Source organism: Petromyzon marinus, chromosome 58 (assembly GCF_048934315.1).
Source record: "Petromyzon marinus isolate PM22_M1 ecotype Great Lakes invasive population chromosome 58, UKy_Petmar_22M1.pri1.0, whole genome shotgun sequence".
NCBI classification, from domain to species: domain Eukaryota; kingdom Metazoa; phylum Chordata; class Hyperoartia; order Petromyzontiformes; family Petromyzontidae; genus Petromyzon; species Petromyzon marinus.
The window spans coordinates 4,077,146-4,105,096 of record NC_133724.1 but is presented as its reverse complement, the minus strand read 5'-3'; the positions used below and the strand labels follow the sequence as shown (position 1 = coordinate 4,105,096).

The following is a 27,951-nucleotide window of genomic DNA, read 5'->3' as shown; positions in this document are numbered from 1 at the left end:
GCTCGCTCTCTCTCTACAAGTGCTCGCTCTCTCTCTACGAGTGCTCTCTCTCTCTACGAGTGCTCGCTCTCTCTCTACAAGTGCTCGCTCTCTCTCTCTACGAGTGCTCGCTCTCTCTCTACGAGTGCTCGCTCTCTCTCTACGAGTGCTCGCTCTCTCTCTACGAGTGCTCTCTCTCTCTCTACGAGTGCTCGCTCTCTCTCTACGAGTGCTCGCTCTCTCTCTACAAGTGCTCGCTCTCTCTCTACAAGTGCTCGCTCTCTCTCTACGAGTGCTCGCTCTCTCTCTACGAGTGCTCGCTCTCTCTACAAGTGCTCGCTCTCTCTCTACGAGTGCTCGCTCTCTCTCTACGAGTGCTCGCTCTCTACGAGTGCTCGCTCTCTCTCTGCAAGTGCTCGCTCTCTCTAGGAGTGTTCGCTCTCTCTCTACAAGTGCTCGCTCTCTCTACAAGTGCTCGCTCTCTCTCACTACGAGTGCTCGCTCTCTCTCTACGAGTGCTCGCTCTCTCTCTACAAGTGCTCGCTCTCTCTCTACAAGTGCTCGCTCTCTCTCTACAAGTGCTCGCTCTCTCTCTCTACGAGTGCTCGCTCTCTCTCTACAAGTGCTCGCTCTCTCTCTCTACGAGTGCTCGCTCTCTCTCTACAAGTGCTCGCTCTCTCTCTACAAGTGCTCTCTCTCTACGAGTGCTCGCTCTCTCTCTACAAGTGCTCGCTCTCTCTACAAGTGCTCGCTCTCTCTCACTACGAGTGCTCGCTCTCTCTCTACGAGTGCTCGCTCTCTCTCTACAAGTGCTCGCTCTCTCTCTACAAGTGCTCGCTCTCTCTCTACAAGTGCTCGCTCTCTCTCTCTACGAGTGCTCGCTCTCTCTCTACAAGTGCTCGCTCTCTCTCTACAAGTGCTCGCTCTCTCTCTCTACAAGTGCTCGCTCTCTCTCTCTACGAGTGCTCGCTCTCTCTCTACAAGTGCTCGCTCTCTCTCTACAAGTGCTCGCTCTCTCTCTCTACGAGTGCTCGCTCTCTCTCTACAAGTGCTCGCTCTCTCTACAAGTGCTCGCTCTCTCTCACTACGAGTGCTCGCTCTCTCTCTGCGAGTGCTCGCTCTCTCTCTACGAGTGCTCGCTCTCTCTCTACGAGTGCTCGCTCTCTCTCTACAAGCGCTCTCTCTCTACAAGCGCTCGCTCTCTCTCTACGAGTGCTCGCTCTCTCTACAAGTGCTCGTTCTCTCTCTACGAGTGCTCGCTCTCTCTCTACGAGTGCTCGCTCTCTCTCTACAAGTGCTCGCTCGCTCTCTCTACGAGTGCTCGCTCTCTCTCTACAAGCGCTCGCTCTCTCTCTACGAGTGCTCGCTCTCTCTACGAGTGCTCGCTCTCTCTCTACGAGTGCTCGCTCTCTCTACGAGTGCTCGCTCTCTCTCTACGAGTGCTCGCTCTCTCTCTCTACGAGTGCTCGCTCTCTCTCTCTACGAGTGCTCGCTCTCTCTCTCTACGAGTGCTCGCTCTCTCTCTCTACGAGTGCTCGCTCTCTCTCTACGAGTGCTCGCTCTCTCTCTACGAGTACTCGCTCTCTCTCTACAAGTGCTCGCTCTCTCTCTCTACGAGTGCTCGCTCTCTCTCTACGAGTGCTCGCTCTCTCTACAAGTGCTCGCTCTCTCTCACTACGAGTGCTCGCTCTCTCTCTACGAGTGCTCGCTCTCTCTCTCTACGAGTGCTCGCTCTCTCTCTCTACGAGTGCTCGCTCTCTCTCTCTACGAGTGCTCGCTCTCTCTCTCTACAAGTGCTCGCTCTCTCTCACTACGAGTGCTCGCTCTCTCTCTACGAGTACTCGCTCTCTCTCTACAAGTGCTCGCTCTCTCTCTCTACGAGTGCTCGCTCTCTCTCTCTACGAGTGCTCGCTCTCTCTCTACAAGTGCGAGCGAACAATGTACGGCAACAGCTATGAATGGAAATCCCTTCTCCCACGCCCCCTTCCTCTCGTTCCGCCAAAGAAAAAGATGCCCCGTGTAGCCTTGTGACAGACCTTTGGGGGGCAAGGTGCCGTTCGCGAGCAGCACCTATGAAGGCCGGCACGGCACACGAGGGGGGTTTGGGGGTGTCCAGCACCACGCCCACCCCCCACCCCCCTCTCCGCCCCCTCTCCCCCTCACCTCGGAGGCGCGAACCAGGTCCACGGAGGCGCCGTTCCACGCCTCCTCGGGGCTCCTGCCGGCGCTCAGCTCCGCCTGCATGTTCCTCGCGGCCGACTCCACCAGCCTGCAACCCCCACCATACAATGCGGACCCCCAGAGTCAGATTAATAGATGTATATGGGGGCGCCACGGTGGCGAGATGTTAACTACCTCGCCTGGTATACAGGAGGTCGTGGGTTCGATCCCGACCCTGACGCCTGCTGCTGTATATTTGGAGTCTGCGCATCGCTCTCCCCTACCGTGATCGCGTGGATTTTTCTCCGCGTCCTCCGGTTTTTCACCCCACGTTTAGAATCGACGCCGTCGTAAAATTTCCACGCGATGGGCCGCTCCATTGGGCTATCATTTGCTACAGCCGAGCGGCTTCTGAACAAGAGCCGTGTAGCTCAGTGGGCCCCTCCCTCTTGACGGGCCGCACACAGCCACGTTGGAGAATGCGAGCTGGTGGGGGTTAGGGCACGCGGCTAACGCGTGAGCCCGTGGGCGTTAGGGCACGCGGCTAACGCGTGAGCCCGTGGGCGTTAGGGCATGCGGCTAACGCGTTAGCCCGTGGGCGTCAGGGCACGCGGCTAACGCGTGAGCCCGTGGGCGTCAGGGCACGTGGCTAACGCGTTAGCTCGTGGGCGTTAGGGCACGTGGCTAACGTGTTAGCCCGTGGGCGTTAGGGCACGCGGCTAACGCGTTAGCCCGTGGGCGTCAGGGCACGTGGCTAACGCGTTAGCCCGTGAGCATTAGGGCACGTTGCTATACGCGTGAGCCCGTGGGCTTTAGGGCAAAAATAAAAATGCGTTACCCCGTGGGCGTCAGGGCACGTGGCTAACGCGTTAGCCCGTGGGCGTTAGGGCACGTGGCTAACACGTTAGCCCGTGGGCGTCAGGGCACGTGGCTAATGCGTTAGCCCGTGGGCGTTAGGGCACGTGGCTAACGCGTTAGCCCGTGGGCGTTAGGGCACGTGGCTAACACGTGAGCCCGTGGGGCTTTAGGGCACGTGGCTAACACGTGAGCCCGTGGGGCTTTAGGAAACGTGGCTAACACGTGAGCCCATGGGGCGTTAGGGCACGTGGCTAACGCGTTAGCCCGTGGGCGTTAGGGCACGTGGCTAACGCGTTAGCCCGTGGGCGTCAGGGCACGTGGCTAACGCGTTAGCCCGTGGGCGTTAGGGCACGTGGCTAACGCGTTAGCCCGTGGGCGTTAGGGCACGTGGCTAACACGTGAGCCCGTGGGGCTTTAGGGCACGTGGCTAACACGTGAGCCCGTGGGGCTTTAGGAAACGTGGCTAACACGTGAGCCCATGGGGCGTTAGGGCACGTGGCTAACGCGTTAGCCCGTGGGCGTCAGGGCACGTGGCTAACGCGTTAGCCCGTGGGCGTTAGGGCACGTGGCTAACGTATTAGCCCGTGGGGCTTTAGGGCACGTGGCTAAACGCGACGCGAAACAAAGGACTTCCCCCGCCCCCCCACCCCCTCGGCCGACCGGCTCGCCGGCATTTTTCGCGGCAACGGCAAGCGGTGAGCGGCCGGTCGTTCGCTCTCGCCGCACAAGCGTGGTGCGCCGCTTACACGGCGGCACGCTGCCCGTAGAGCAGCACCAGCCCAGCGAGGTCGGCAATGTCCCCACCACCGCCACCGCCGCCACCGACCGCCCGAGGTCTCACGCGGCCGCCGTGCGACAGCTCGTTGAGGTACGACACCAGCCCGCTCAGAGGCTTGCCGGCGCGCACCTGGCTGTAGCTCTTCATCAGGTACCTACGCACGCACGCACGCACGCACGCAAAGGGGGGTGGACGACGAGTGGGACAGGGTACACGCTGGTTACAAAGGCGGGCAAGTTCATGGCGGTAAAACAGCCAGGCTGGCTGAAAGGCAGAAAAGGGGGCATAGAATTGATCGCGATCGGCACGGTTAGCTACGTCGAGAGATATATAATGGCAAACATGCAGGTAGGCAGGTACACAGAACGGTGGACGCCGTAGACGAGTGGACGGGGTAGTTGGACAGGGTGCAGGTTATCGCGATCAGCACGGTTTTGCTATGTATGATGCGAAAGAAGTTCAACGCACATACAGGTAAAGCGACAAGGCAGATAGGCGGGCAGGAAGACAAGGAGGCAGACGGGCAGGCATGTTGGCCGATAGGCAGGCTGAGAGACAGACAGACAGACACACAAGCACGTTCGTAGATGGACAATGGCAAGTTAGCAGGTACGCAGGTCAGCAGGTACACAGAACGGCAGACAAACGGACAGGCAGGCATGCTGGCAGATAAATATCTACACAGGTAGGCAGACAGGCAGGCAGGTAGGCATGCATGCATGTTGGTAGACATGTGGAGAGACAGACAGGTGTGCAGGTACATACATGTGCAGGGTACATACATGTGTTGTGTTGTAAAGACGACACGTAAAGCAGTCGCTGTTGGGGCTGACGCCAAACTGTTTATTACGGGCTTTTCGCCTAGGTTTAGGGGAAGGGCTAACACAGGACTTGGGCTAAGCTAAATCTCCCCAGGGGAAAGGGTAGTGGGAATCTGTTGTGTCGTAACCCTCCACCACCCGACACGGCTAATTAGTAAGGGATTTGTCACGTAGACAAAACGCCAATTAGTTTACTACGCCTCCCAGGCTAACGGGCTCTTCCCACAGCGCTGACCGACGGTTCAACCAACTCGGCCAGCCGGGTGAAGTAGCCCTCACCCCCCCCCCCCCCCCCCCCCCACCTCTAGCCTGGTGCTACTTCTCCCCTACCCTGGGTCCCCACTTCCCTACCGCTCACGATCCCCGGCTCCCGGCGAAGACCTCGTCCACGTCACCCGTCCCCCCTTCCCCCCCCCACCTCAAACACCCCGAGACGTCACTGCTCCCGAGGCGAGTGCGTCATCCCGTCGGCACTCCGCTCCTCAGCACGTGTGTATACAGTGACGGACAGGCGTAGGTACACACGTGCGCGGAGACGGACAGGTGTGCAGAGACAGGCAGGCGCACAGACAGACGGACGGACGGACGGACGCGTGCGGAAGGGGTTCAGATGTAGAGAGGGAGGGGTGCGGGGGCGGGGCGGTGCGCCAGGGGACCTGGCGGTCTGCAGCATCATGACGGTGTTTTCTCCCTCGTAGGTGCAGGCCGAGGTGAAGGTGACGTATAGGTCGGGCAGGCCGCTCGAGCACGAGTAGCCGTGGCCGCCGCAGGCCATGCGGCACACCTCGATGCCGCTGCTGGCCGCCCAGCTCGTGAAGGCCTTCAGGCCGGCAGACGTGGCGTGCAGCTGCTCACGCGCGGGCACACGCGAGCGGGCAGGGATCCCCCGACGCGCGAGTGGCCTTTAGGGCAGGCTGTCGGTGGCAAGTTAGAGCCAAACGTAAAGTAGTTATTTTTGTTTGCTCAGCAGGTAAGGGCCCCGACTTGAGATGTGCGTCTCTTTTTTTTTTTTTTTTAGAAGCGACCGGGCCTACAAATGACAGCTCAACCAAGTGGCTTTGCCGCGTGGGAATTTGCCACAGGCGAATACTCTAGACGCGTGACGCCGATGCCAAACGTGGAGGGTAAAATCGGGGGGGGGTCGGAGGAAACTCCACGCGACCACGGCGAGAGAGACACGCAAACTCCAAATGTACAGCAGGCGTCAGGGTCGCGATCGAACCCACAGCCTCCTGTATACCAGGCGAGGTTGTTAACATCTCCTAGCCACCGCGATGATGATGATGATGAGAGAGAGAGAGAAACGCAAACTCCAAATGTACAGCAGGCGTCAGGGTATATCTGTATATAAACCTGTATATCAGGCGACGTAGTTAACATCTCACCACCGCGGTGCCCCAAGTGCTGTAAGTGGGCACCCATGAAGGCCAACAGGTCACATTTTGTCTTTTTGTACGGTGCAAGAGAAGTTCAACATACGTAGATATATGGGGGAGGAGGTGGGTGGCCACTAACATTGCAGGCTGCGTTGAACTAGGCGATGCCGAGCATCAGTTTAGATATTCAGGACCGATGTTGGCTTTGAGTGGGAATTGAAACTTGCATCGCTAGGATCGTAGCGCAGCGGCCTAACCACTGCGCCACCACTCCTCGCACATATACATAGACACACACGCACACATACAGATATAAGGACACACATCTATCCATCAAAGCTGCGAGAGAAGATGACTTGTTAGTGTCTCTTAAAGGGGCTGGTGCACTGTGGTTTTTCTCTTAAAGGGGCGGGTGCATTGTGTATCACTTTTAAAGGGGCAGGTGCATTGTGGATCTCCCTTAAAGGGGCAGGCGCATTGTGGATATCTCTTAAAAGAGGCGAGTGCATTGTGTATCACTTTTAAAGGGGACGGTGTATTGTGTACTTCTCTTAAAGGGGCAGGTGCACTGTGTGTCGCTTTTAAAGGCGAGAGTGCATTGCGTTTCTCCCTTAAGGGAGCGGATACCTCAGGCATTTCTCGGAAATCTCCTTGGTTGATGTCTCCGGAGATGCGCATGTATGTGGCGCGCATGTACGCCCCTACGAACTGGAACGCGTACGCGGTCGCCAGCAGGGGGAACAGCTTGTACTGCTGCGTCTGGTAGTCCAGGATCTGGGGCTCGGGCGCCCTGCGAAACGGCACACGTTTCAAGGACCGCGCACGTCAGTCGGTAAGTCTCGGCCTGTTCGCAAGTCAATTTTGTTCGCGAGTCGAATTTACTCCTTTCGATTCCAAACAACGTTGCACTTCGTGTGCACTGATCACGAGGGAATGGCTTTAAAAGTTGTGCAATCTCCTGCGGATGTAGATGCCACGTGGTTCTCCTGGGTTCTGTAGATGTAGGATGCCACCACCGCCATCTATTGCGCGGCGGTTCGAACCTACGACCCTCGACCCGAACAGGCGACTGGACACACGGGACCAGGTTTGTTTGTACCTCTGAAGGTTTGTAAGTCGAATGTTCGTAAGTAGAGGAGTGCCACGTACAAAGCGACCCTTCCGAACGGTCGTCACGACGTCTTCGTTACCCTGGGGATTTGTTCCTTAACGAAAATTTCGATTTGAAAACACGCCGCTCGGCATTTGCTCGCCCTCGATGGCCAAACGAGTGCAGCCAGAATCTTAGAAACCACGGACAAGCAGAGGGTAAGCGAAGCTGGGCGGAGAGCCGACCGACGCCACCAACCAATCGCCTTAATCTCTGAGGTCCTCTCTAGATATTCAGGTCTTATCGGCCAATTGGCAACAAGGACACTCAATTGATTGTGATACCGCCGAAGTGTTGTTTAAAACTAATTATTACTGTTCTTAGCTCTTTCGGTAAAGTCACGTTGAAGGGAAACAATAAAATATATATAAAACAATAAAAATTCTCACGACGTTTCGACCATAACGTAAACGGTCATCTTGCCGTTGGTTTTTCACACCTGATGACGACCATTTGTGTTATGGTCGAAACGTCGTGAGAATTTTTATTGTTTTATATATATTTTATTATTTTATTGTTTCCCTTCAACGTGACTTTACCGAAAGAGCTAAGAATATGAATCACTGCAGTCACGAAAGCTTTAAATCAAAATTTAATTATTACTGGCCGAGACCAATTATAGAATCCCATTGAATATTGCGAGAAATACAAATAATTTAACCGCTCTGACAGCCGCAGGGCTTAGCGCGGCCTGGAAGCGTGTCATTAAGCAATGCATCTTAATACATCTTACAATTACAATTCCTTATAGAGGAAACGCATGCCAATTAACCGATTACTAACCTATACTCTTTGGTTCCTTCGGTAAAGTCACGTAGGTATAAAATAAAATAAATCACGACGTTCCGGGCGCAACACAAGCGCCCATCATCAGGTGGGAAAGCGATGGTCGGCTGCTGAGGCTGGCTGTTTTAATAACCCTCCCCCCCTCCACCTCCTCTGATATCTGCAGCACCTGATGGGTTCAGTGATGACGTCGTCCTGCTGCTCTATTTAAGACAGGAAGCAGGCGGATTGCTTCACTATTCTGGCAAATCGCCCGATGAGATGACGCTGGATGCAGTTACCAGCGAAACGTCGTACTACTCATAACGTAAACGTTGTGGATTTACTCTCCCAACGCACCGGTGGGCTGAAGTGGTAACTAATTGGCGCGTTTTGTTTACGGGATGAACCTTACTGCTTACTGACCGTGTCGGGTGGTGGAGGGTTACGACACGTTTATATTTACACGATCTAACCAACAACAAAAAACCCCTTCATTGTTAATAATATTGGTCGCGAAAGCCTACGTGTTAAATTTGTTTACATACGGGAGGAAACTGGGGCACCCGGGGAAAACCCACGATAATCCCATGAAGGTGGAAAGGTTAGAGTCCACATTTGTTCTACCACCTTCTGGCAAGCCAGGGTACCGGGCACACTTCGCGACATCCAGGGGAAGGGAGTTTCACAAACTTTGTGTCATCCACCAGGCAACGATTCGTTTTGTGATGTTGCCCTCTCCCCTTCCTGTATGCCAGCGCTTGAGACTTCTTACATCGTCCATAATAGAGGATTTTGGGTTAGATATCGTAAATATAAATGTGTGTCGTTAAACCCGCCACCAGGAAAACAAAACTGGCCAATTCGTTACTAGGACAGCACACTGGTGTGTTGGGAGAGTAAACCCACCACAACATTTACCCGGAAGATTTTCTCCACAGCTCTGGCTGTCGCCTGATGAGGCTGGTTGTTGTTGTTGTTATTACCGGCGAAACGTCACCGTACTGCAATGGTAAACGTTTTGGTGCGCTTACTCTGCAACACACGACCGGCGAGTGCTGAACTCATCAAGCATTGGCATGTTTTGGTTACGTGACAAACCTCACCAAATTTGGCCGTGTCGGGTGGTGGCGGGTTCCACGACACATTCATATTGAAGCACGGCACCACCAGCCAATTAGTAACGCCGCATTTTACACTCACGCGACCTAACCCAAAAATCTTCCCGACGGAACGATATTGGTCGCGAAAGCCTGCGTGTTAGAACAACCAGGACGGCCGCCGCATTCGAACCGCGAGCGTCCCCGGCAACGATCGGCGAACGGCGCCCACCGCCGGTCAACGTCACCGTCGCCGCCGCCGCCACCCCCCCCCGAACCCCGCGTGCGACAAGGCGGTGCTGGCAGCGTACCCGGGCGTCATCTCGGACTGGCGGCGCACAGCGCTGTAGCGGATGGCGACGGTGCAGGCCTGCGACAGCGCCCGCGCCGCGTCGCTCACGATCATCGAGCGCACGAACACCATGGTGCCGTACGTCAGCTTGTCGCTGGGCGGCTTCACGTACGTGCCGTCCTCCTCCACCTACGCCGCCGCCGCCGCCGCCACGCACAAGCGTACGTAGGCACGACAATAAACACAAGATAAAGATCCCCCCCCCCACCCCCACCCCTCGTACAGCCTGAACAGACTGTTGGGGCAAGTGCTGTTAGCGAGCAGCACCTGTGAAGGCCCGACTCAGGGCGCGTGTGGGTGGCCCAGCACTACACCCGGCCGCCTTTTGTCTCCCCGAGCGGCGATGTTTAACACACCGCACCAGCCACTCAATTTGAGGCCGAGTCGATCCAGGGGAGTTTCAGAACCGGTTCAGACAATCGTCGCTGGCGTTGGCCGCGAGCGGGAATCGAACTCGGATCGCCGGGTTCGTAGCGCGGCGTAGCGCTAACCCGCTACACCACCGGGTCCTCGCTCCCGCGCAACAACAACAACAACAGCAACACAGACACACACGGCGCGTGTTACGTTACGAGACTGAACCGGGTGCAGGGTGTCTCTCAGGTAGCCACGGGTCAAAAAAAAACCGCGCTGCACCAGCAGATGGTCACGTGACAGAGCCACGTGGGTGCTGCACTGCGGTGTCCTTCACATATTTTCAGAGCGGGGGGGGGGGGGGTTGGAGGGGTTGGGGGGGTTGGGGGGCTACTTTCGCCGATAAGACATCATCAGTGTGCGAGGCTCGCCACGCATTTCAAACCTTACCGGGGGCTTTGTGACAGCGCCCCCTTAGCCCCGCTCACCTTGGCATACTTCATCAGCATGTTCTTCCTCGGCACGCGCACGTGCTCAAACTTGAGGAAGCCGTTGTCCACCTCGTCGTAGCCGAACTTGGGGCCGATGTCGCCGACGACGATGCCTGGGGGGGGGGGGGGGGGGGGGGGGAGGAGGAGGGGGAATACAAAAGAGGGGACCAATCCATCTGTGGGTGGGGGTTGGAGGGGTGGGAACGATCGGGGCGCCGCGTGATCTTCTTGCAACGCCTTCCTCTTCGCCAAAAACTCGCTTAATGTGTCCTAGCTCGGACCCCCCCCCACGACCCCTTAATCTCCCCCCCTACCCCCCCTCCCCCCCACCCCCCCGCATAACCACCGCCTCCGGTACGGTTCCCTTTTAACATTCTCATCATACGGCTGTCGCTCATCATTAACCCCCCCCCCCGTTCATTCAATCCATTCACCATCACCATCATCACCACCATCGTCATCCCGCGACACCAATTTCGCTTTCACCGAATTCGCGCTTCGCACAGATTTTCCGCGATTGCTTTCTCTCATCGGTCTCACTCGCCTCGCATTCTCCACCCACGCGCCGTTGCTGATGCGCCGTTAAGGGCCTTGGTTAAGGCACGATATGAATTCCGTTCAAGAAAAGAATTAGAATATTAATTTATCATGGGGGAATCCGATGGGCTGTGCAGCTCTTTTTAAACCAGTTCACGGGCCCCAACAGAGCGATGTATTAATAATAAACGTTTTTTGGGGGGCGAGATCGCGTTATTTATAAATGTGTCGTTACCCTCCACCACCCGACACGGCCAATCAGTAAAAAAATGCGTCACGTTGACAAAAGACGAAATAGTTCACTGCTTTAGCCCAACGGTGTGTTGAAGAGTGAATCCACAACATTTACAGTTTGAGTACGACGTTTCACTGGTGATTACATCCAGAATCATCGTATTCCCTTTTTTTTAGAAGCAACCTTGCCATCACAAATGATAGTTCAACGAAAGCAGCTCATCATCGCGTGGAAATCTGCGGCAGCAGCCAAATTAACTCTAAGAATGCACGTCGATTCTAAATGCGGCGGGGGGGAATAAAAAAAAGAGGAACATGGAGATAAATCCACGCGGCCACGGGGAGAGAGAGACACGCAAACTCCAAACATACAGCAGGCGTCCCGGGTCGCGGTCAAACCCACGACCTCCTGTACACCAGGCGAGGTAGTCAACATCTCCTAGCCACCGTGATGATAATGAGAGAGAGAGAGAGACACGCAAACTCCAAATATACAGCAGCAGGCGTCGTCTGGGTCGGGATCAAACCCACGACCTCCTGTGTACCAGGCGAGGTAGTAAACATCTCACCACAGAGACACGCAAAACTCCAAACATACAGCAGGCGTCCCGGGTCGCGGTCAAACCCACGACCTCCTGTACACCAGGCGAGGTAGTTAACATCTCCTAGCCACCGTGATGATAATGAGAGAGAGAGAGACGCAAACTCCAAATATACAGCAGCAGGCGTCAGGGTCGGGATCAAACCCACAACCTCCTGTGTACCAGGCGAGGTAGTTAACATCTCACCACAGAGGCACGCAAACTCCAAATATACAGCAGGCGTCAGGGGTCGGGATCGAACCCACGACGTCCTGTACACCGGGCGAGGTCGTGAAGACCTTGTCGCCATGGCTGTGGCCAAGGGGAGTCAACAACGGGAGGACGACAACAATGGTGCAGACGACAACAATGGTGGAGAGGACAACAATGGTGCAGACGATAACAATGGTGCAGACGACAACAATGGTGCAGACGACAACAATGGTGCAGACGACAACAATGGTGGAGACGACAACAATGGTGCAGACGACAACAATGGTGGAGAGGACAACAATGGTGCAGACGACAACAATGGTGCAGACGACAACAATGGTGGAGACAACAACAACAATGGTGCAGACGACAACAACAATGGTGGAGAGATGAAGAAGAGGGGGGAAGCAACAACGATGGTGGTTGATGACAACAACAATAGGCAGACAACAACGGAGGAAACAACAACAACAACAACAACAACGGAGAAACAACAACAACAACAACAACAACGACGACGACAACGACGACGGGCCCTTACCGGGCAGCGGCTGGTGTGTCTCCATGTCGCGCAGCTGCACAATGAAGGCGTGCAGGCCGTGGCACTTGCCGCGCGTGTACAGCTGGGCCAGCACCACCGCGTGGTTTGACGTCTTGCCCACTGCCAAGGCAAAACATCGCTGCAGTTTCAGTTCACTTTGAAGGTGCCCTGGTGAGCCACAAAGCATCGGATGCCTGGCACGCGTTAACACACGCGACAGGTCGCAAGAAACATTTTAATCAAAAGAGAAACATAAGATAACCCCCCCCCCCCTTCACCGTAGGGCAGGGGTGGGGAACGTCCGGCCCCGCGGGCCGTGTGAGGCCCCCGCGAAATCATTTGGGTCTCTGGCCCTGCCAAGGCAACCGCAGGCGGGAACTCGAAATTCAACAAATCTAGGGAGAGCAAAACCTGGAAAAGCAGTTGCGAGTAGTGACAACATCGTCAATAGCCGGCTAACATCATCGCCACGCCTCGCCAAAGAGAAGCGTGTCCCAGGCCCCATCGCATTAGGGGCGAGTTCATTAAACGTTTGACCGAATATAACGGGCTAATTTTTCAATTGATAATGTCGTATGGCCCCGCGAATGACGTTATACAAGCATCCAAATGGCCCTTGGCAGAAAAAAAAAGGTTCCCCACCCCTGCTGTAGAGCCTTCATCAGACCGCTGGGGCAAGCGCCGTTAAGCGAGCAGCACCCCAAGACGGGCGACGGTGGCTAGCGCGCCACGCGCCGGAGCCGCCTCCGTCTCCCGCAATGCTTCCGTTAAGCACGCTTCAAGGACCCGTTGGGGGCACGTGCTGTTCGCGAGTAGCACGGTACACGAGGGGCCGGGTGGCCAGCAACACGCCCGGCCGCCGCCTTTGTCTTCCAAGTGGCGATGTTTACAAAGCGTCGCACCAGGTGAGGAGGCCCAGGACCGGTTCCGGATGTTCATCGCGAATGTTGGCCGCGACTTGGGATAGAACTCCGGTCGCCAGGCTTGCCGCGCTGTGCGCTAACCGCTGCACCACCGCTCCCCAAAGACAGATCCGCCCCCTCCCCCCCGTATAGCCTTAACAGACTGTTGGGGCAAGTTCTGTTAGCGAGCACTCTATGAAGGCTGGCGCAAAACACGAGGGGGTGGGGATGGCCAGCACCACGCCCGGCCGCCTTTGTCTCCCTAGTGGCGACGTTTACACACACCGCACCAGGCACGCATTTGAGGCTGAGTCGACCTAGTGGAGACCCAGGAGCGATTCAGATCATCGTCACCGGTGTCGGCCGTGAGCGGGAATCGAACTCCGGTCGGTGGGGTCGTGGCGCAGTGCGTTGACCACTACACCACTACCGCTCCCCACTATGCAAGTACACACACACACACACTCATGTGCACGCCCACACACACACACGACACTCAGTGAACACACACACAAGCGTTGCGCGCGCACGCACGCACGCACTCAAAACTTTGACCTCTGTTGATAACCTTCACCGATGTGGCGTAGACCACACCCTCCTGTTGCGTTTGCCTCCCTTCACTTATGCACAATCGTTATAACTTTGACCCTCTTAACGAACGTACAATGATGAACTCCATTGGTTCTGCTCTCATCCCAATAACATTGTTTGGTCAACAGTTTCGCCCGTGCACACCCGGTTACAACATACTCTGCCACTTTTTCAGACGTAATTTTTTACTCACCGATGAATTCCCAATAAAACCCAGGCCGATCGGGTCGTTCGGCCGTCCTAACAGAGATGGGAGCACGCCTCTAGGCCTGCGACTAGCACGGTTGGCTACGCACGGTGCGAAAGAAATTCACCATACATAGGTAATAATTTAAATTTAAATTATGAAGCGCCCTTAAACAATCGTAGACCGAGCCAAATATTACCCCGTGAGTTTGCCATCGTTACTTATACAGTAAAACCTTGGATCGCGAGTAACTTGGTCTGCGAGTGTTTTGCAAGACGAGCAGACATTTGTAAGTAAACATTAATTTGATAAACGAGCGAGGGTCTAGCAATACGAGTAGTAGTACGTGTACACGCTTTGTACTGCCGAGCATCACGTGATCACAACTGATGTACGAGTGCTTTGATATACGAGTGCTTTGGATTACAAACACGTTTCCGGAACGAATTATGCTCGCAAATCCAAGGTGTTACTTATAAATGCAAAACGGCTTATCATCGTGTGGATGATGCCTTTGACCAACGCACCCCGGAGTGCACGGAGCTCATCAGACTAGGCAGGCCACGAGCCTGGGAACCGCTATGTGTGTGATGACCGCGTACGTATGTACGTATGGGTGTGTGTTGAACTTCTTTCACGCCGTACGTAGCCAACCCTCGCTAATTGGAGGTGCGGGGGCAAGGGAAGGCCAACAAACCGAAGAGTTCTCAATAAATCTTCTTTGGTTCTTTCGGTAAAGGTCGCGTAGAATGAGAATAAAATAATAAAATAACACGATAAAATTCTCACGACGTTTCGGCCACAACGCAAGCGGCCGTCTTCAGGTGAAAGGTACAGACCTGTCGTCCGACAGCTCTGTACCTTTCACGACTTAAACGTCGTGAGAATTTTATTGTGTTATTTTATTATTTTATTCTCATTCTACGTGACCTTACCGGAAGAACCAAAGAAGACGAATCCTTGCAGCCACGAAAGCTTTAAATCGAAAAGTTCTCAATAAATCAGTTTTCAATTTGAGTAAACCTACCATCAAGTCTTAACTCTTGCCGCTTAACGATGAAGTACCACCAAGCTTGCCCTCCCCCCCCCAACGAAGCCCCCCCCCACCACCACCACCACCACCCCTCTCTTCAGAGAGCAACGTGATTAAGAAGTGGCCACGAGGAGGAGGAACGCTCCGACTCGCAATCGGCGCCACAGGCTGCTTTGCGTGGCTGCGATCTGTCCCGTCGCGTGGCCCCCATGGAGTCCGACGGATTCCTTGTGGCCCTGGCAGCTGAAGTAAATAAATAAAATCGATCCATCCACCTACGTCGTACTGTGCACCAACGCTCCCAGCCTTCAACAACCCGTGTTGACCGGAGCGGGTGGGGACGTACGGTCAAACGACCCTCCGGCCTACCCGGAAGTGGATTCTCGAAACGTCTGCTCGTGATGTTTACACGTCAACAGCAGCGGGGGGGGGGGGGGGGGGGGGGGGAAGTGGGGGGTGGGGGTCGGTGGGGGAGCACTCACAGCCGCCCGGCCACCACTTGATGGAGGTGACGGTCGGGCTGTGCAGCACGAACTCCTGTGTGGCGGCGTCGAACGTGGCGGTGGTCTCGAGGCCGCGGATGAAGGTGCCTGCGGGACGGGTGGGGGGCGGGAGGGTGGGGGGGGGGTGCCGTCAAGACAACAACGCCGTCGCCGCAATAATAACGCCGCCGCCGCCGCCGCCGCACATCCCCGCCCGCGAGTCCGCGGCGGGCTGGAGCCGCTTCCCCCTCGCCCGTCCGGCGCAGCGGGCGCGACCGTGCGATTGTGTGCCCGCTCACGAGCGCCCGCACCACGTGTGCGGGCACACACGCTTGCCGGGTCGTACGCGCGACGTGCGGGTGCGCGTGGTCGTGGCCTTGACCCAACAGGGGGACGATGATGATGCTGATGATGATGATGATCATGACGATGGCATTGTCGGGCATAGTTTTGGCACAGGCTATGCGCAGGGGCGGAGCCACAGGGGGGGGGGGGGCTCAGCCCCCCCCTGAAATTTTGGGTAAAGTCGGTAATCGGGATAACCGGATATCCGGCTGCTGCAAAATGCTGCAGGCTGCCACCTCGTGTGCTGCCCTGCAGGCTGCCACCTTGTGTGCTGCCCTGCAGGCTGCCACCTTGTGTGCTGCCCTGCAGGCTGCCACCTTGTGTGCTGCCCTGCAGGCTGCCACCTTGTGTGCTGCCCTGCAGGCTGCCACCTTGTGTGCTGCCCTGCAGGCTGCCACCTTGTGTGCTGCCCTGCAGGCTGCTTGAGCGGCAGCCTTTCGAACTTATCAGCCGCGTCGGCGGCTCCGACCTATTAATAAACTCCACGTTCAAATCCAATAAAATTTGCCTCGTGCATTTGTGGCGCCCATTGGAAAACACAAACACACTGTGGATATCTCAGAATATTGAAGTCAGCCCCCCCCCCCCCCCCGCAAAGTCAAAATCCTGGCTCCGCCCCTGGCTGCGCGCCAACGAAATTGTTGCCAGGCGATTGGATGGACTGCCACACGACTCGGGAGTACCAGATTCGATTCGAGCGTGGATTCCGATACGTCGCGTTCACTTATTTTTTTGAACGTATCGTATCGCTGCTGCAAGCCCCGACGGCAGCAAGGCGGGCGGAATCGAACGCTCCCCGAGCACGAGCGACGCCGCCTCCGTTAAGATCCAGGGCCACGGGGCCACCCGCCAACGCCCGCGAGCGACGGCCAAGCCAAGCGGGCGGCAGCGGCGCGGGGCCAAGCGGCGAAGGCGCGAAGCGGGCCAACCGAGCAGGCGAAGCGAAAATCGTTTTGCGCGGGGGGGCGGAGCGGCGGGGGGGGGGGGGGGGCGGAAGCTCTTCAGCGTTTGCAGTCGTCACGGCGACGCGCCCGGGCGTCGTGACGTCATCCACGACGTCGCGACGCGCCCGGGCGTCGTCGTGACGTCACGTGCGTGCAGGCGTCGCGACGCGGCCACGCGATGTCGCCGCGTCGTAACGGTGCCGCCCGCGGATCCGTACGTCTCGTCTCCAGGTGCCTCATCACTCGCTTTCTCCAACGCTCGTCTCTCCGCATCGCCATGCCGCATCTCTTTGCCGAGAAGACACCGCATGTTAAAGCCAGTCCAGAGGTTTTGGCTTGCGCGGGAATCAACGCTGCTAAACGTATGCGCTACCGGGAGGCCTTGCGGACCAACACGTTGCGTAATAAAAAAAAAAATACGTTTATATTTTTTTATTTGTATTTGAGAGCCGGGTATGTGCAGCGGACAGCATCGTCTGCTTATCTATTCAGATAAAAACAAACAAACAAACAAACCAAAAAAATCACGGGTGGGTGAAACCCGGATTCCAAGTTAGGATCTTAGCGGTGCCGGGCTCACTGCGCGAACTTTTCGGAGACATCATGGCAGGCGAATGAACATGCCACCTTCGTACCGTGCTCGGGTAAACCTTCGGTACAGCTGAACCCTGAACCCAATCTATTTACACCGCAACCGGCGCTCTGGCCAGAGCTCTCTCCGGCAAACAGAGAGCACTGGACAAGGCGGGTGGGTGGGTGGTGGGGGGGAGGGGTGAGCACGAGTGGATTGAGAGGGGGAAAGCGGGGAAAACTGGGAAATTAAGCAGGCAAACCTTTTTTTTAATTTTCTACCCACTACGTGACTTTACCGAAAGAGCCAAAGAGTGTGGATCCCTGCAGTCGCGAAAACTTCAAATCGAGATTTAAGCAGGCAAACTTAAACCGAGGCCCATGGCGTTCCCGCAACGAGGAGGCGCTTGTGCATGATGCAGGATGTGGGACGCGCAGACGCACTTCATGCACGCGGGCAACGCAGGGAACAGGCTCGACAATGGCACCGTGATGTGACCCGGTGAACTAAAAATGCGATGAGACAGGCACAGGGATAAGGAGAGGGTACCACGAGCTGCACCCTCACCCCCATAGCTGGATCTGACTAGCGAACCAGCCGCTAACCCTACCTATACCTAGCGAAAACGACCCTAACCTTACCCTTGCCACTATATCCTAACCACACGAGGCAATCGAACCCTATCATTGACGTGATGCCCAACGCCTGGCACGTGACTCAGCCTCCTTTTCACCTTGACAACCACTGGGTTAATGCACAACAACAACACCAACGACGACCACCACAACAACAACCGCGCGAGTGGCGACGTTGCCGGCGACATGACCTCGCGGCGTCCGCCGCTTGTTCCGGAGGTTCACGGTTCAATCCCAGCGGCCGACCCGGTTGTCGCCGCGGTATATTAAACAATAAAAAAAAAATAGATATGTATACTCCGTGCGCTTCACCCTGGACGCCGGAGATCCCGTGACGCCGTTCGCAAAAGAGGAGGCCATCAGTGTGCCGGCGGCGTCGCGGTCCACGTTATCCCCAAATTTACTCCGCAAATTATTCAGCCAGCGTAGCCTCGAAGGTGGCGGGCGATCCTTTGTTCCTCGTCATCCGTCGTTAAACAATCATAACCAAACGGCTCGTTTGAACTGGGCGGTTGAAACTCGTGGTCCTGCGGGGCACGCCGACGCCCCAACGGCACGCAACGGAAGCGTGGCGCCCGGAACAATCGCAGCCGAGATGCTACGCCATCGCCTGAGGATGGCGTAGCATCTCGGCTGCGATTCAACGGTCACGTGGCCACCTTATCGCGGGGCTGATACTTCTGATGTGTGGCGTTGTCTTGGTGCTGTTTTTGCTGCCTTGCCCAGGTGTGATCAATCGCACCGAAATGAAAAAATATTTGGTTTTAGAAATAAATAAATAAATCGCGCTATTAGATTTAGTGACCCTGCTTACATTTTTTTCTATTTTGCATTCCTATCGGTTTTTTTGTGTTCCTTCTTATTTGCCGCTGTAATAATTTGCTGACCCCGCGCCCATAACTGGAACATCCGTGGATGGGAGGAAGAGAAAAAAAAAGAGCTTCATTGCTCGTCGGATTTCTCCTCCTGGCGGTCCGAATCGAGATTCTGACGATTCCGATTACTACCTCACCCGTGGGCTGGAGACCTTTTTCCCCACCACCGAATTCGCAACATCGACGCTCGGTGACACTTGGGGCTATAAAACTTGCCTTGGACCTTCGCCCCGAATGCGGACCCTTTCCCCCCTTCCACGTCGGCCGCTGGCTACGAAAACCTCGCCGTTATTTTGAGTAGCCAGAGATTCTCCGAAACACAACAAATCCTCGATGGGTTTGTGCGCGCACCGACAGCACCACGGCAAACCTGTCAACCCCTTGTCAGTGGCCCCTAGCTTATTCCAGAACAATTCAGACCGTTTCGGTCACCCACGTGCCCCTTATAAATCTCGACGTCCATCCTACAAAGTCCCATCACAAGGGAAAAACACAAACACAAATACACAATAACCAGTAGGACGCTCACCACTAGTAGACTCACCACTACACTCACCACTACATTTCTGCCAACACCTGATCAGTGCCCTACCTCCTTACTCCTTGGTTCTTTCGGTAAAGTCACGGAGTTAGAAATGAAATAAAATTAAACAAATCGCAACACAAGCAATCGTCATCAGGTGGGACAACCACAGCAAGGAACAACTGCTGAATAAGGCGAGAGAGCTGCCGTGGCACGAGGCTACATCTACTATATAGGTAGGGTACATGGGCGGGGCTAGAGATGTGATTTCTTTTATTTTATTTCTAACTACGTGACTTTACCCCACTGGAACCTCCTTTGGCAGTAGCAAAATATGAGAATTGTTTTTTTTTTTTACCCCGAGCTCTCATACTCTGATGGTGGCATTGTCTTTGAGTTGTGGGCCTTTTGGCGTCTTCTGGTCCAACACCAACGTGTGAGACGAAGCCTCTAAGGAAAGCTGTCGCGGGTGTGGACCAATCAATTTCAAGGACAGTGCCACATACATGATCAGAGTTGTTGTTTTTTGTTTGCGTTCCGACCGCAGATATTGTGGTCAATGCAAACATGACTTCTCGTAAAAAAAGGCGTCAGTTTTGTTTCCAGATAAAAGGGTAAAAAAACAATTATCTACGTGACTTTACCGAAAGAACCAAAGAGTATGGATTCCTGCAGTCACGAAAGCTTCAAATCAAGATTGCCCTACCTTATTACAGACCAATTCAAACCTTATTGGTCACCCCCGTGTCCCTTATAAATCTCAACGTCCATCCTACAAAGTCCCATCACAAGGGAGAAACACAAACAAATAGACAATTATTATTATTTTTTTTTTATTTAAAGCTTTCGTGACTGCAGGGATTCATATTCTTGGTTCTTTCGGTAAAATCACAGAGAAGGGAAACAATACAATAATAAAAAATATAAAAAAAAAATTCTCACGACGTTTCGACTGCAACACAAGCAATCATCGTCAGGTGTGAAACCCACAGCAAGGAAACACTCAAATTTTCAGCAAGAAAACACTCAAATATTCTTGCTGTGGGTTTTCACACCTGAAGACGATTGCTTGTGTTGCAGTCGAAACGTCGTGAGAATTTTATTGTTTTTTATATTTTTTTAAATCATTTTATTGTTTCCCTTCTACGTGACTTTACCGAAAGAACCAAGGGGACAATTATGTTTGTTGCCCGTATTGAAACGGCTGTACGCCACCGTACGGACCTGAATCCTCAATTTCCCTGTAAAAGAATACGGGTAAACCGTATGGGTTGACATGGTATGCCACAGCAGGGAACATCGGGGGAGGGGGTTTAGAGGTATGAGGTGTGTACAGTGGGCCCGTCGGTTAACGATATATGAATTGGTTCAACGAAAAACCATCGTTCATTGAGATGATCGATAATTGAACAGAGGAAGTGCACGCTGAAGGCTTAATTTTTTATTCCTAGACGATCGAAGTTTTTTTTCACCCTAATAACATAGCCTGTCAATATTTTAACAAGCAACTTTTTTTTCGTAAATAAATAAACGTGATGAGGGCACGTTAAAACATGTAACGCTAATAGAACCATGGATAAATAATGAATAAACAGAGCATGAAAAGGTGCACAGAGTAAAGGTTTTTACTTTAGCTAAGAAGATAGATGGCTTAAGGAGTTGATTGAGAAGTTGGGGTGGCAGGAAATGAACTTAATTGTTTAACTAAATTGTCATTGATATTATTAAATTTTAAAGTAAAAAAAAAAACCTCCACTAAGTATTCAAGAGAGCCGTTTCCATGAACAAAGCACCATCAACCATTGAAAAGCTAGGCCACGGCTGCTATCAAAACGCTCATGAAAGGGGGCAGGGGTCGCCGATTGGCCGAGGTCTGTTACCGAGTCCACTTATGGGAGCGCTCCGATTGGCCGAAATTTGCGGGTCCGTGTGCTGTCGCAAGCACGCATCCGTACATCGAAAATGCAGCGTTAACATTAACAATGGGCAAGCGCATCGTCCACCGTAACATTGGTAATCGATGGCGTTGTAAACCGAGGGACCGCTGTACAATAAAGAAAAGAACGCTGGCAAGTTTACGTATTGTCGTTCAAGGAGCTGTCCGATCGGAATTCCACAGCCAAAGGATGAGGCCATCGCTGGCACCCTGTGTACATTTTAGGGACCGAGCCGCCGGTGCAGCAGAAGTACAAGTCTCGATAAATGTCACAACCTCCACGAACTACCCGATTACAGCGGACGTATAAGATGACCCGGCGTTTTAGGCAACGGCCCTTCTCCAGGCTCGCAGATTTGACCGACTTTGTTGCTGGACAGCGCGCCGTATACTCGTGACGCTTTGCAAGAGCTTCGAGTTGACGAGACATTCTTTATTGGCATGGGGCCATTTCAACCATGACCATATATGAAGTAGCCTTCAGCCAAAGATGGTCATAGACTAACGGAGATAAAAAGCTGTTGATTGGCACTACAACTGCATGGAAAGAGTGTTCGATTAAGGATTTTGCCTTTTATTGTTGTACACAATATTGACAAATGATGTCTTATACGCAGGAAAGCTTCGATGTCTCAAGACTGGACCGTACCGTCAAAGAGAGCTTCATAGCTCATCGAATTCCTCCAGGATAAATATTTCTGATTCTGATTCTCACTTATCTTTAGGAGCCTGCTGCTTTGTGATGTTTGGCCAATTCCATTCAAGAGATTTTTGCCGTGGGAGGCAACCGGAGGAGACGGAATACAACCCATCACTGCCTTTCGAGGGCACGGCAATGCTGCCACCCGCTATGCCCACGCCCACACAGTGCCTGGCAAAGCCTCGATGGCGGTCAGCCATGCAAGTACCGATCGGGGTCAACCCCTGCTCGGTAGCCTCCGAGGTGAGACGATCGCCGGGCCCGGGCAAGAGTCACGGTAAAAACGTAGTCCTTAAAAACCCCTGGCGGCAATATAACCTAGGTAAACACATTTTTCTTTCCGGATGAAGGCCCAACGAGCTATACGTTACTCTTTTTTGAGAAGCGGCCTGGCCACAAATGATAGCTCAACCAATCATCACCATCGCGTGGAAATTCATATCAACGGCCAAATAACTCTAAAACGCGTGACGCCGATTCTCGTGGCCACGGGAAGAGAGAGACACGCAAACTCCAAATATACGGCAGACGTCAGGGTCGGGATCGAACCCACGACCTTCTCCATACCAGGCGAGGTGGTTAACATCTCCTAGCCACAGTGGCACTAGCGGGAAGAGGCGTTTCCACTTGGGCTGCTGCAAGCGGCAAAGCACCATAGGTAGGGACAATGTTAGAGATACGGACAAAGGTGGCGCTATTGTCTGGTTGGCCAATCTGATTTGTCCTATGAGATAGGCCTACCGTCCGGTGGGCTAGTGTGGTTATGGTTAGCGGTAAGGGTAGGACTAGTGTCTGGTTGGCCAGTTTGATTAAGTTAGACGTAAGGGTAGGCTTAAAGTACGGTTGGCTAGTGTTGGTTAAGGTGAGCGGTAAGGGCAGGACTAGTATCTGGTTGGCCAGTGTGATTAAGTTAGACGTAAGGGTAGGCATAAAGTACGGCTGGCTCGTGTGGTTAAGGTGAGCGGTAAGGGTAGGACTAGTGTCTGGTTGGCCAATGTGATTAAGTTAGAGGTAAGGGTAGGCATAAAGTACGGTTGGCTAGTGTTGGTTAAGGTGAGCGGTAAGGGCTCGGCTCGCATCCCACTGGGCAGTTTAAACTCCCTTCTCTACCAGTCTTGGCATTCCTCCCCATTTCCAACTGTAGCAGTGCTGGTGCACAGACCCAGGAGAGGGCTGGGTTTGGCTGACGATGAGGAGTGGGGGGGGGTGGTGGTGGTGGTGGTGGTGGGGTGGGGGAGGCATCTGCGGACGGAGCGGCTCGCCGGCGGGGCAGCAGGTTACCGTGCCCAATCTCGGTCTGGGCGTAGGTGCCGATGATTTTCAGCTGCCAGGCTGGCATGAAGAACTGCTCCTGCTGCTCAGGCGTTGCCTGGTGCAGCAAAGTAGGCAGGAACATGCCCAGGTGCAGGTCCAGGGGCTCCGCCCTGTTCCGGTGGCAAGCTCTGGGGCGGGAGGAATTGCAAGCGAGGGGCGGAGCGACAGGGGTGCGGGGCAGGGGGTGGCGCGTAGAGGAGGGCAGGGGGAAGCGAGTGGAGGGCATGGATGATGGCGAGAGAGGCGAGAGCGCGGTTTGGCGACAGGGCGTTTGACGGCAGGTCGAGCAACAGGTTAAGAGGACGGCCCAGAGAGGTAGGAGGGGCAGGTGAGGTGACGGGCACAAGAGCGGACGAGGTGGCAGGTTGGCGAGCCGGGAAGCCGACAGGTGTAACGGGTAAGGCGACAGGGCGGATAAGGCGAGGAGCATGGCAGGTCAGGTGGGAAGCAGGAGGGGAGGTAAAGTGGACAGGTTGGGAAGGTAACCGAGCTTACAGGCGTGTGAGAGCAGGCCATTTGACGTTTAAGGTTACAGGTAGCAGAGTTAAGGAGGGGGGGAGCGGGACAGGTCAGGTAACAGGCAAGAGGGGGGGGGGGGTAAGGAAGTTCACAGGTAGGAATTGAGGTAGGCAGGTTAGTCAGTCAGGAAGTTAGGATAGGTTAGGCAGGCAGGTAGGCAGTTAGGATAAGGCAAGCAGGCAGTTAGTATAAATCAGGCAGTTAGTATAAATCAGGCAGTTAGTATAAATCAGGCAGGCAGGGTGAGTCAGGCAGGCAGGCAGGCAGTTAGGATAAGGCAGGCAGTGAGTATAAATCAGGCAGTTAGTATAAATCAGGCAGTTAGTATAAATCAGGCAGTTAGTATAAATCAGGCAGGCAGGGTGAGTCAGGCAGGCAGGTAGGCAGTTAGGATAAGGCAGGCAGTGAGTATAAATCAGGCAGGCAGGGTGAGTCAGGTAGGCAGCCATGCCAGTGAGTGTTCAGCCAAGCAAGCACAAGGGCGGAAGCGGAGTGGATGGCCTCATCAGGTGAACGTGGCGAGAGAGCGGTGATCGGGTGGTGCGGAGAGAGAAGGGATGCGGCCACATTAGACCAAATCACAGCAAGTGCCTGAAGCCACAAACACACCCACACAATGCCAGCCGTGTCTCCCGCACATGTAGCGGCGTTCGAGATGAGTCACGGAGTCTCGTTTACGGTCCGTGGAGGCGCCAAACAGAATTAAAAATGGGACCGCAAATATCTACGATTGACAGGCTTGTCGTTGGCGACACGTTCAACAACGTACACCTGGCCAAAGCGACATTGCGAAAGCACCCGTCGTGCGGAAGAGATCTTTTGCCCCTTGTCATGGGAATGTGGAATTTCCTCTCTGTGGGTTCGGGGCAAGCAGAGGGATCAGTGCCACTTGCTTGCGTGAACAGTTAAGAGGACACAATAGATGTGAAACTTTCAAGCGTTATCGTCGTCAACACAATCAGCATCATCATTCTCATTGCCGTCATTAGTCGAAAACATTCAATAGTCAAGCGTGTGAAGCAGCAGCCAGCAAGTAGGATAGAGATTCCCCCTGGCCCCAACTCCCCCGCCTCCCCAGCCCTGCCCCCCACTCCCCCCCCACCCCATCTCAAGCACCCCCACGCATGCAGCACCTTCAGACGGTCACCGCATTGCGCGCGGCCGTCTGGTGGACTCTCCCTTTCCGGTATCAGGAAGCCACCGGAACTACACACTTTTAAATCGTCTACAATGCAAACCCATGTGTTTAAGAACTGCTTTTTTGCGTGTGTTAGCTTGTTGTCCTTCCCCCGCACCTCCGATCAGCACGGTTGGCTATACGTGCGGTGCGAAAGAAGTTCAGCAGCACTAGGACACGCGTCCGGGGGTCACGTGCCACCGCGTGGGCCTTGAAGTGGGCTACATCACACTGACGATCGCCGACGAGGAAGCAACCCCAGGTCCACGCGGCGAGCGGCGCCGGGCGTCCAGACCTTCCGTTGAGCTGGCACGGCACCACGGGTATTCGTCCCACAATGCCGTGCAGTGGTTAGCGCCCCGAGCGTTGCGTTACATGGGACGTTTCAAACCACGGAGATAATCCCTCGTCACAACCATCTCCGAGACGCGCTTAAGCGTCCGTGCTTTCGCTGCGTTGTCCCCGCCTGAAGAAGGACGCTTGTGTTGCGCCCGTAAACGTTGAGATTTAACCGATTTATTTATTTATTAGCTACGTGACTTCACCGAAAACTACAAAGGGTATGAATCCTTGCAGTCACGAAAGCTTCAAATCTAGAATCACGGAGATTTCGTTAATTTTTTGTTTTCGACGCGAAGGGCAATAAAGGCCAGCTCGGTTAAACCCGTTGCGCCGCGTTTTCTTGAACCACAAAAACACTCGGGAGTAAAAATAATGATGATAACAGAGGAATAAGGATTGTCGCATGCACCGAGGTGGCATAGATGCCCATATGTCACAAAGAATGCTACATCACATCTCCCCACAATCATTCCGATACCCAGCTGTAGTCTCCTTCCTATTTTTATTTTGCCAAGGGTGACCCTTAAAGGTCGTAGTCTGAGCTTGGCTCCGTTTCACTCCAGCGCAGTCTTCGAGACAGGCTGGTCCCTTCACCTGATGAAGGCCGCTTGTGTTGTGACCGAAACGTCGTGATTTTTGTTGTTTTATATATATATATTTTTTACCTACGTGACTTTACCGAATAGAACCAAAGAGTGTGGGTGACCCTCTCTGGGCAGCTGCCCCTGTGCGGAAACAAGAGTGACGCAAACCCCCGGCCTGCAAGTTGGCATCAGTCTGTCAGTAGAGGGGGTAGGGGGGGCGGGGTGATGTTACAACGTGGTTTTTCCAGTTTAACACGGGAGCTTTCACGACCAATGTTATCCATGAGAAGTTTTTTGGGTTAGCGTGAATATAAATGTGTCGTTAAAGCCGCCACCGCCCGACACAACCAATCGGTAAGGTTTGTCACGCAAACAAAAAACCGTGCCAATTCGTTTCTATATACTTAGTTCTTTCGGTAAAGTCACGTTGAAGGGAAACAACAAAATAATAAAATATATATAACACAATAAAAATTCTCACGACCGTTTGTGTCATGGTCGAAACGTCGTGAGAATTTTCATTGTTTTATATATATTTTATTATTTTGTTGTTTCCCTTCAACGTGACTTTACCGAAAGAACTAAGAATATGAATTACTGCAGTCACGAAAGCTTTAAATCAAGATTCGTTTCTTGTTCAGCACTAACTGGTTGTGTGTTGGAGAGTAAACCCAACACAACTCTGGCTGTCGCCTGATGAGGCTGGTTGCAATTACCGGCGGAACGTCACGGTACTCGAATGGCAAATGTTCTGGGTTTACTCTCCAACACGCAACCGGTGTGCTGAATTAGTAACGAATTGGCACGTTCCGGTTGCGTGACAAAACCTTGCCAATTGGCTGTGTCGGTGTGGTGGCGGGTTTTCACGACGCATTCATATCGACGGGTGCCGTGACGACGCTGGCACACCGGAGCCGCGATACGAACAGAAAATCTTGTGCATGGTTACGATTTTACGGGAATCGCACGCGCGCGTTTGCGCGATAACGTTAGCGTTAACGCCAGCGGGCGCGGATGAGCGGGAGACAAGATTTATTACGAAGCCGCCGGCTTCAACGGAGGCCAAAAACAAGTCACGGGCCGGACGTTGGAGAATCGATTCGTGAATCGGGACCCGGAATCGTTGAGCGGCAAATCAGCGCAACGTTCGATTTGTCGCAGATGATTGATAAATACTCGGAAGACGCTACCCAAAAACCCCCCCCCCCACCACCCCTCCCCCAGAAACAACCGTCCGCTTTCCTAGTGCATCAACCGATTGCACCGCGGCCGCTCACGCCCGCTACTACGAGGAAGAGGATCGCCGATTCACCTCTCGGTTCGTATCTCACCGGGCCACCGGAGATGAGGAATTACATTTCCCCGCCCCCCCCCCCCCCCGCCGGCAAAACGCCAAATCTCGTCGGCTCAAAACAGCCGTTTCCCAGCCCCGGCTCCTAATCTGCACCGCCTCTAGAGGGTAGAGTTCTCTCCCCATTCGGATTTGAACGTACGGCAAGGCAGTCGCTCATTTGAATACACAAGACCGTGACTTTTAAACCCCTTTATCCTCTTATTAAAGCTTCAAACTTTGTGTCGGGCTGCCCAGGGGAGCAGGTTCGGGGGGGGGGGGGGGGTGTACACAGCCCAGGAGTGCACCCACGGTAGAGAGATGTTAACGACCTCTCCTGGTATGCAGGAAGTCGTGAGTTTGTTCCCGACCCTGACGCCGGTAAATTGGGAGTTTGCGCGTCTGTCTCCTCGTGGTCGCGTGGATTGTTCCCCGGGCCCTCCGGTTTTTCCCTCCGCATTCAGAATCGACGTCACGCGTTTTGTGCATTTGGCTGCTATCAATTTCACCTGAGAAGCCACTCTATCGAGCCATCATTTTGTAATAGTCAGGTCGATTCTGAAAGAGAGCTACGTAGCTCAGTGGGCGGGCCGCCTCACCTGGTAAAATAAAAAAAATCGTTTTCGTTTTATAGCTCGATCACGAGACGTTTCTGCCGGTGGCTCTTCTTT

General features: G+C 54.0%; 1 protein-coding gene across 3 annotated transcripts in view; it reads right to left on the bottom strand.

The window, feature by feature from the left end:
- ACOX1 (acyl-CoA oxidase 1) overlaps positions 1-27,951 on the bottom strand; it is a 49,010-nt gene that overhangs the window by 8,649 nt on the left and 12,410 nt on the right. For 2 of the 3 annotated variants that reach the window (XM_076052871.1, XM_076052870.1), the window contains exons 4-11: positions 15,486-15,593; positions 12,291-12,410; positions 10,182-10,297; positions 9,299-9,468; positions 6,600-6,762; positions 5,253-5,443; positions 3,744-3,929; positions 2,143-2,248 (exon numbers count right to left, since the gene is read on the bottom strand). In XM_076052871.1, coding sequence (XP_075908986.1) covers positions 2,143-2,248; positions 3,744-3,929; positions 5,253-5,443; positions 6,600-6,762; positions 9,299-9,468; positions 10,182-10,297; positions 12,291-12,410; positions 15,486-15,593 — 1,160 coding nt within the window. Of the gene's footprint in view, positions 1-2,142; positions 2,249-3,743; positions 3,930-5,252; positions 5,444-6,599; positions 6,763-9,298; positions 9,469-10,181; positions 10,298-12,290; positions 12,411-15,485; positions 15,594-23,295; positions 23,457-27,951 lie in introns of all 3 variants that reach the window. The other variant, XM_032976050.2, reaches the window with a different exon arrangement.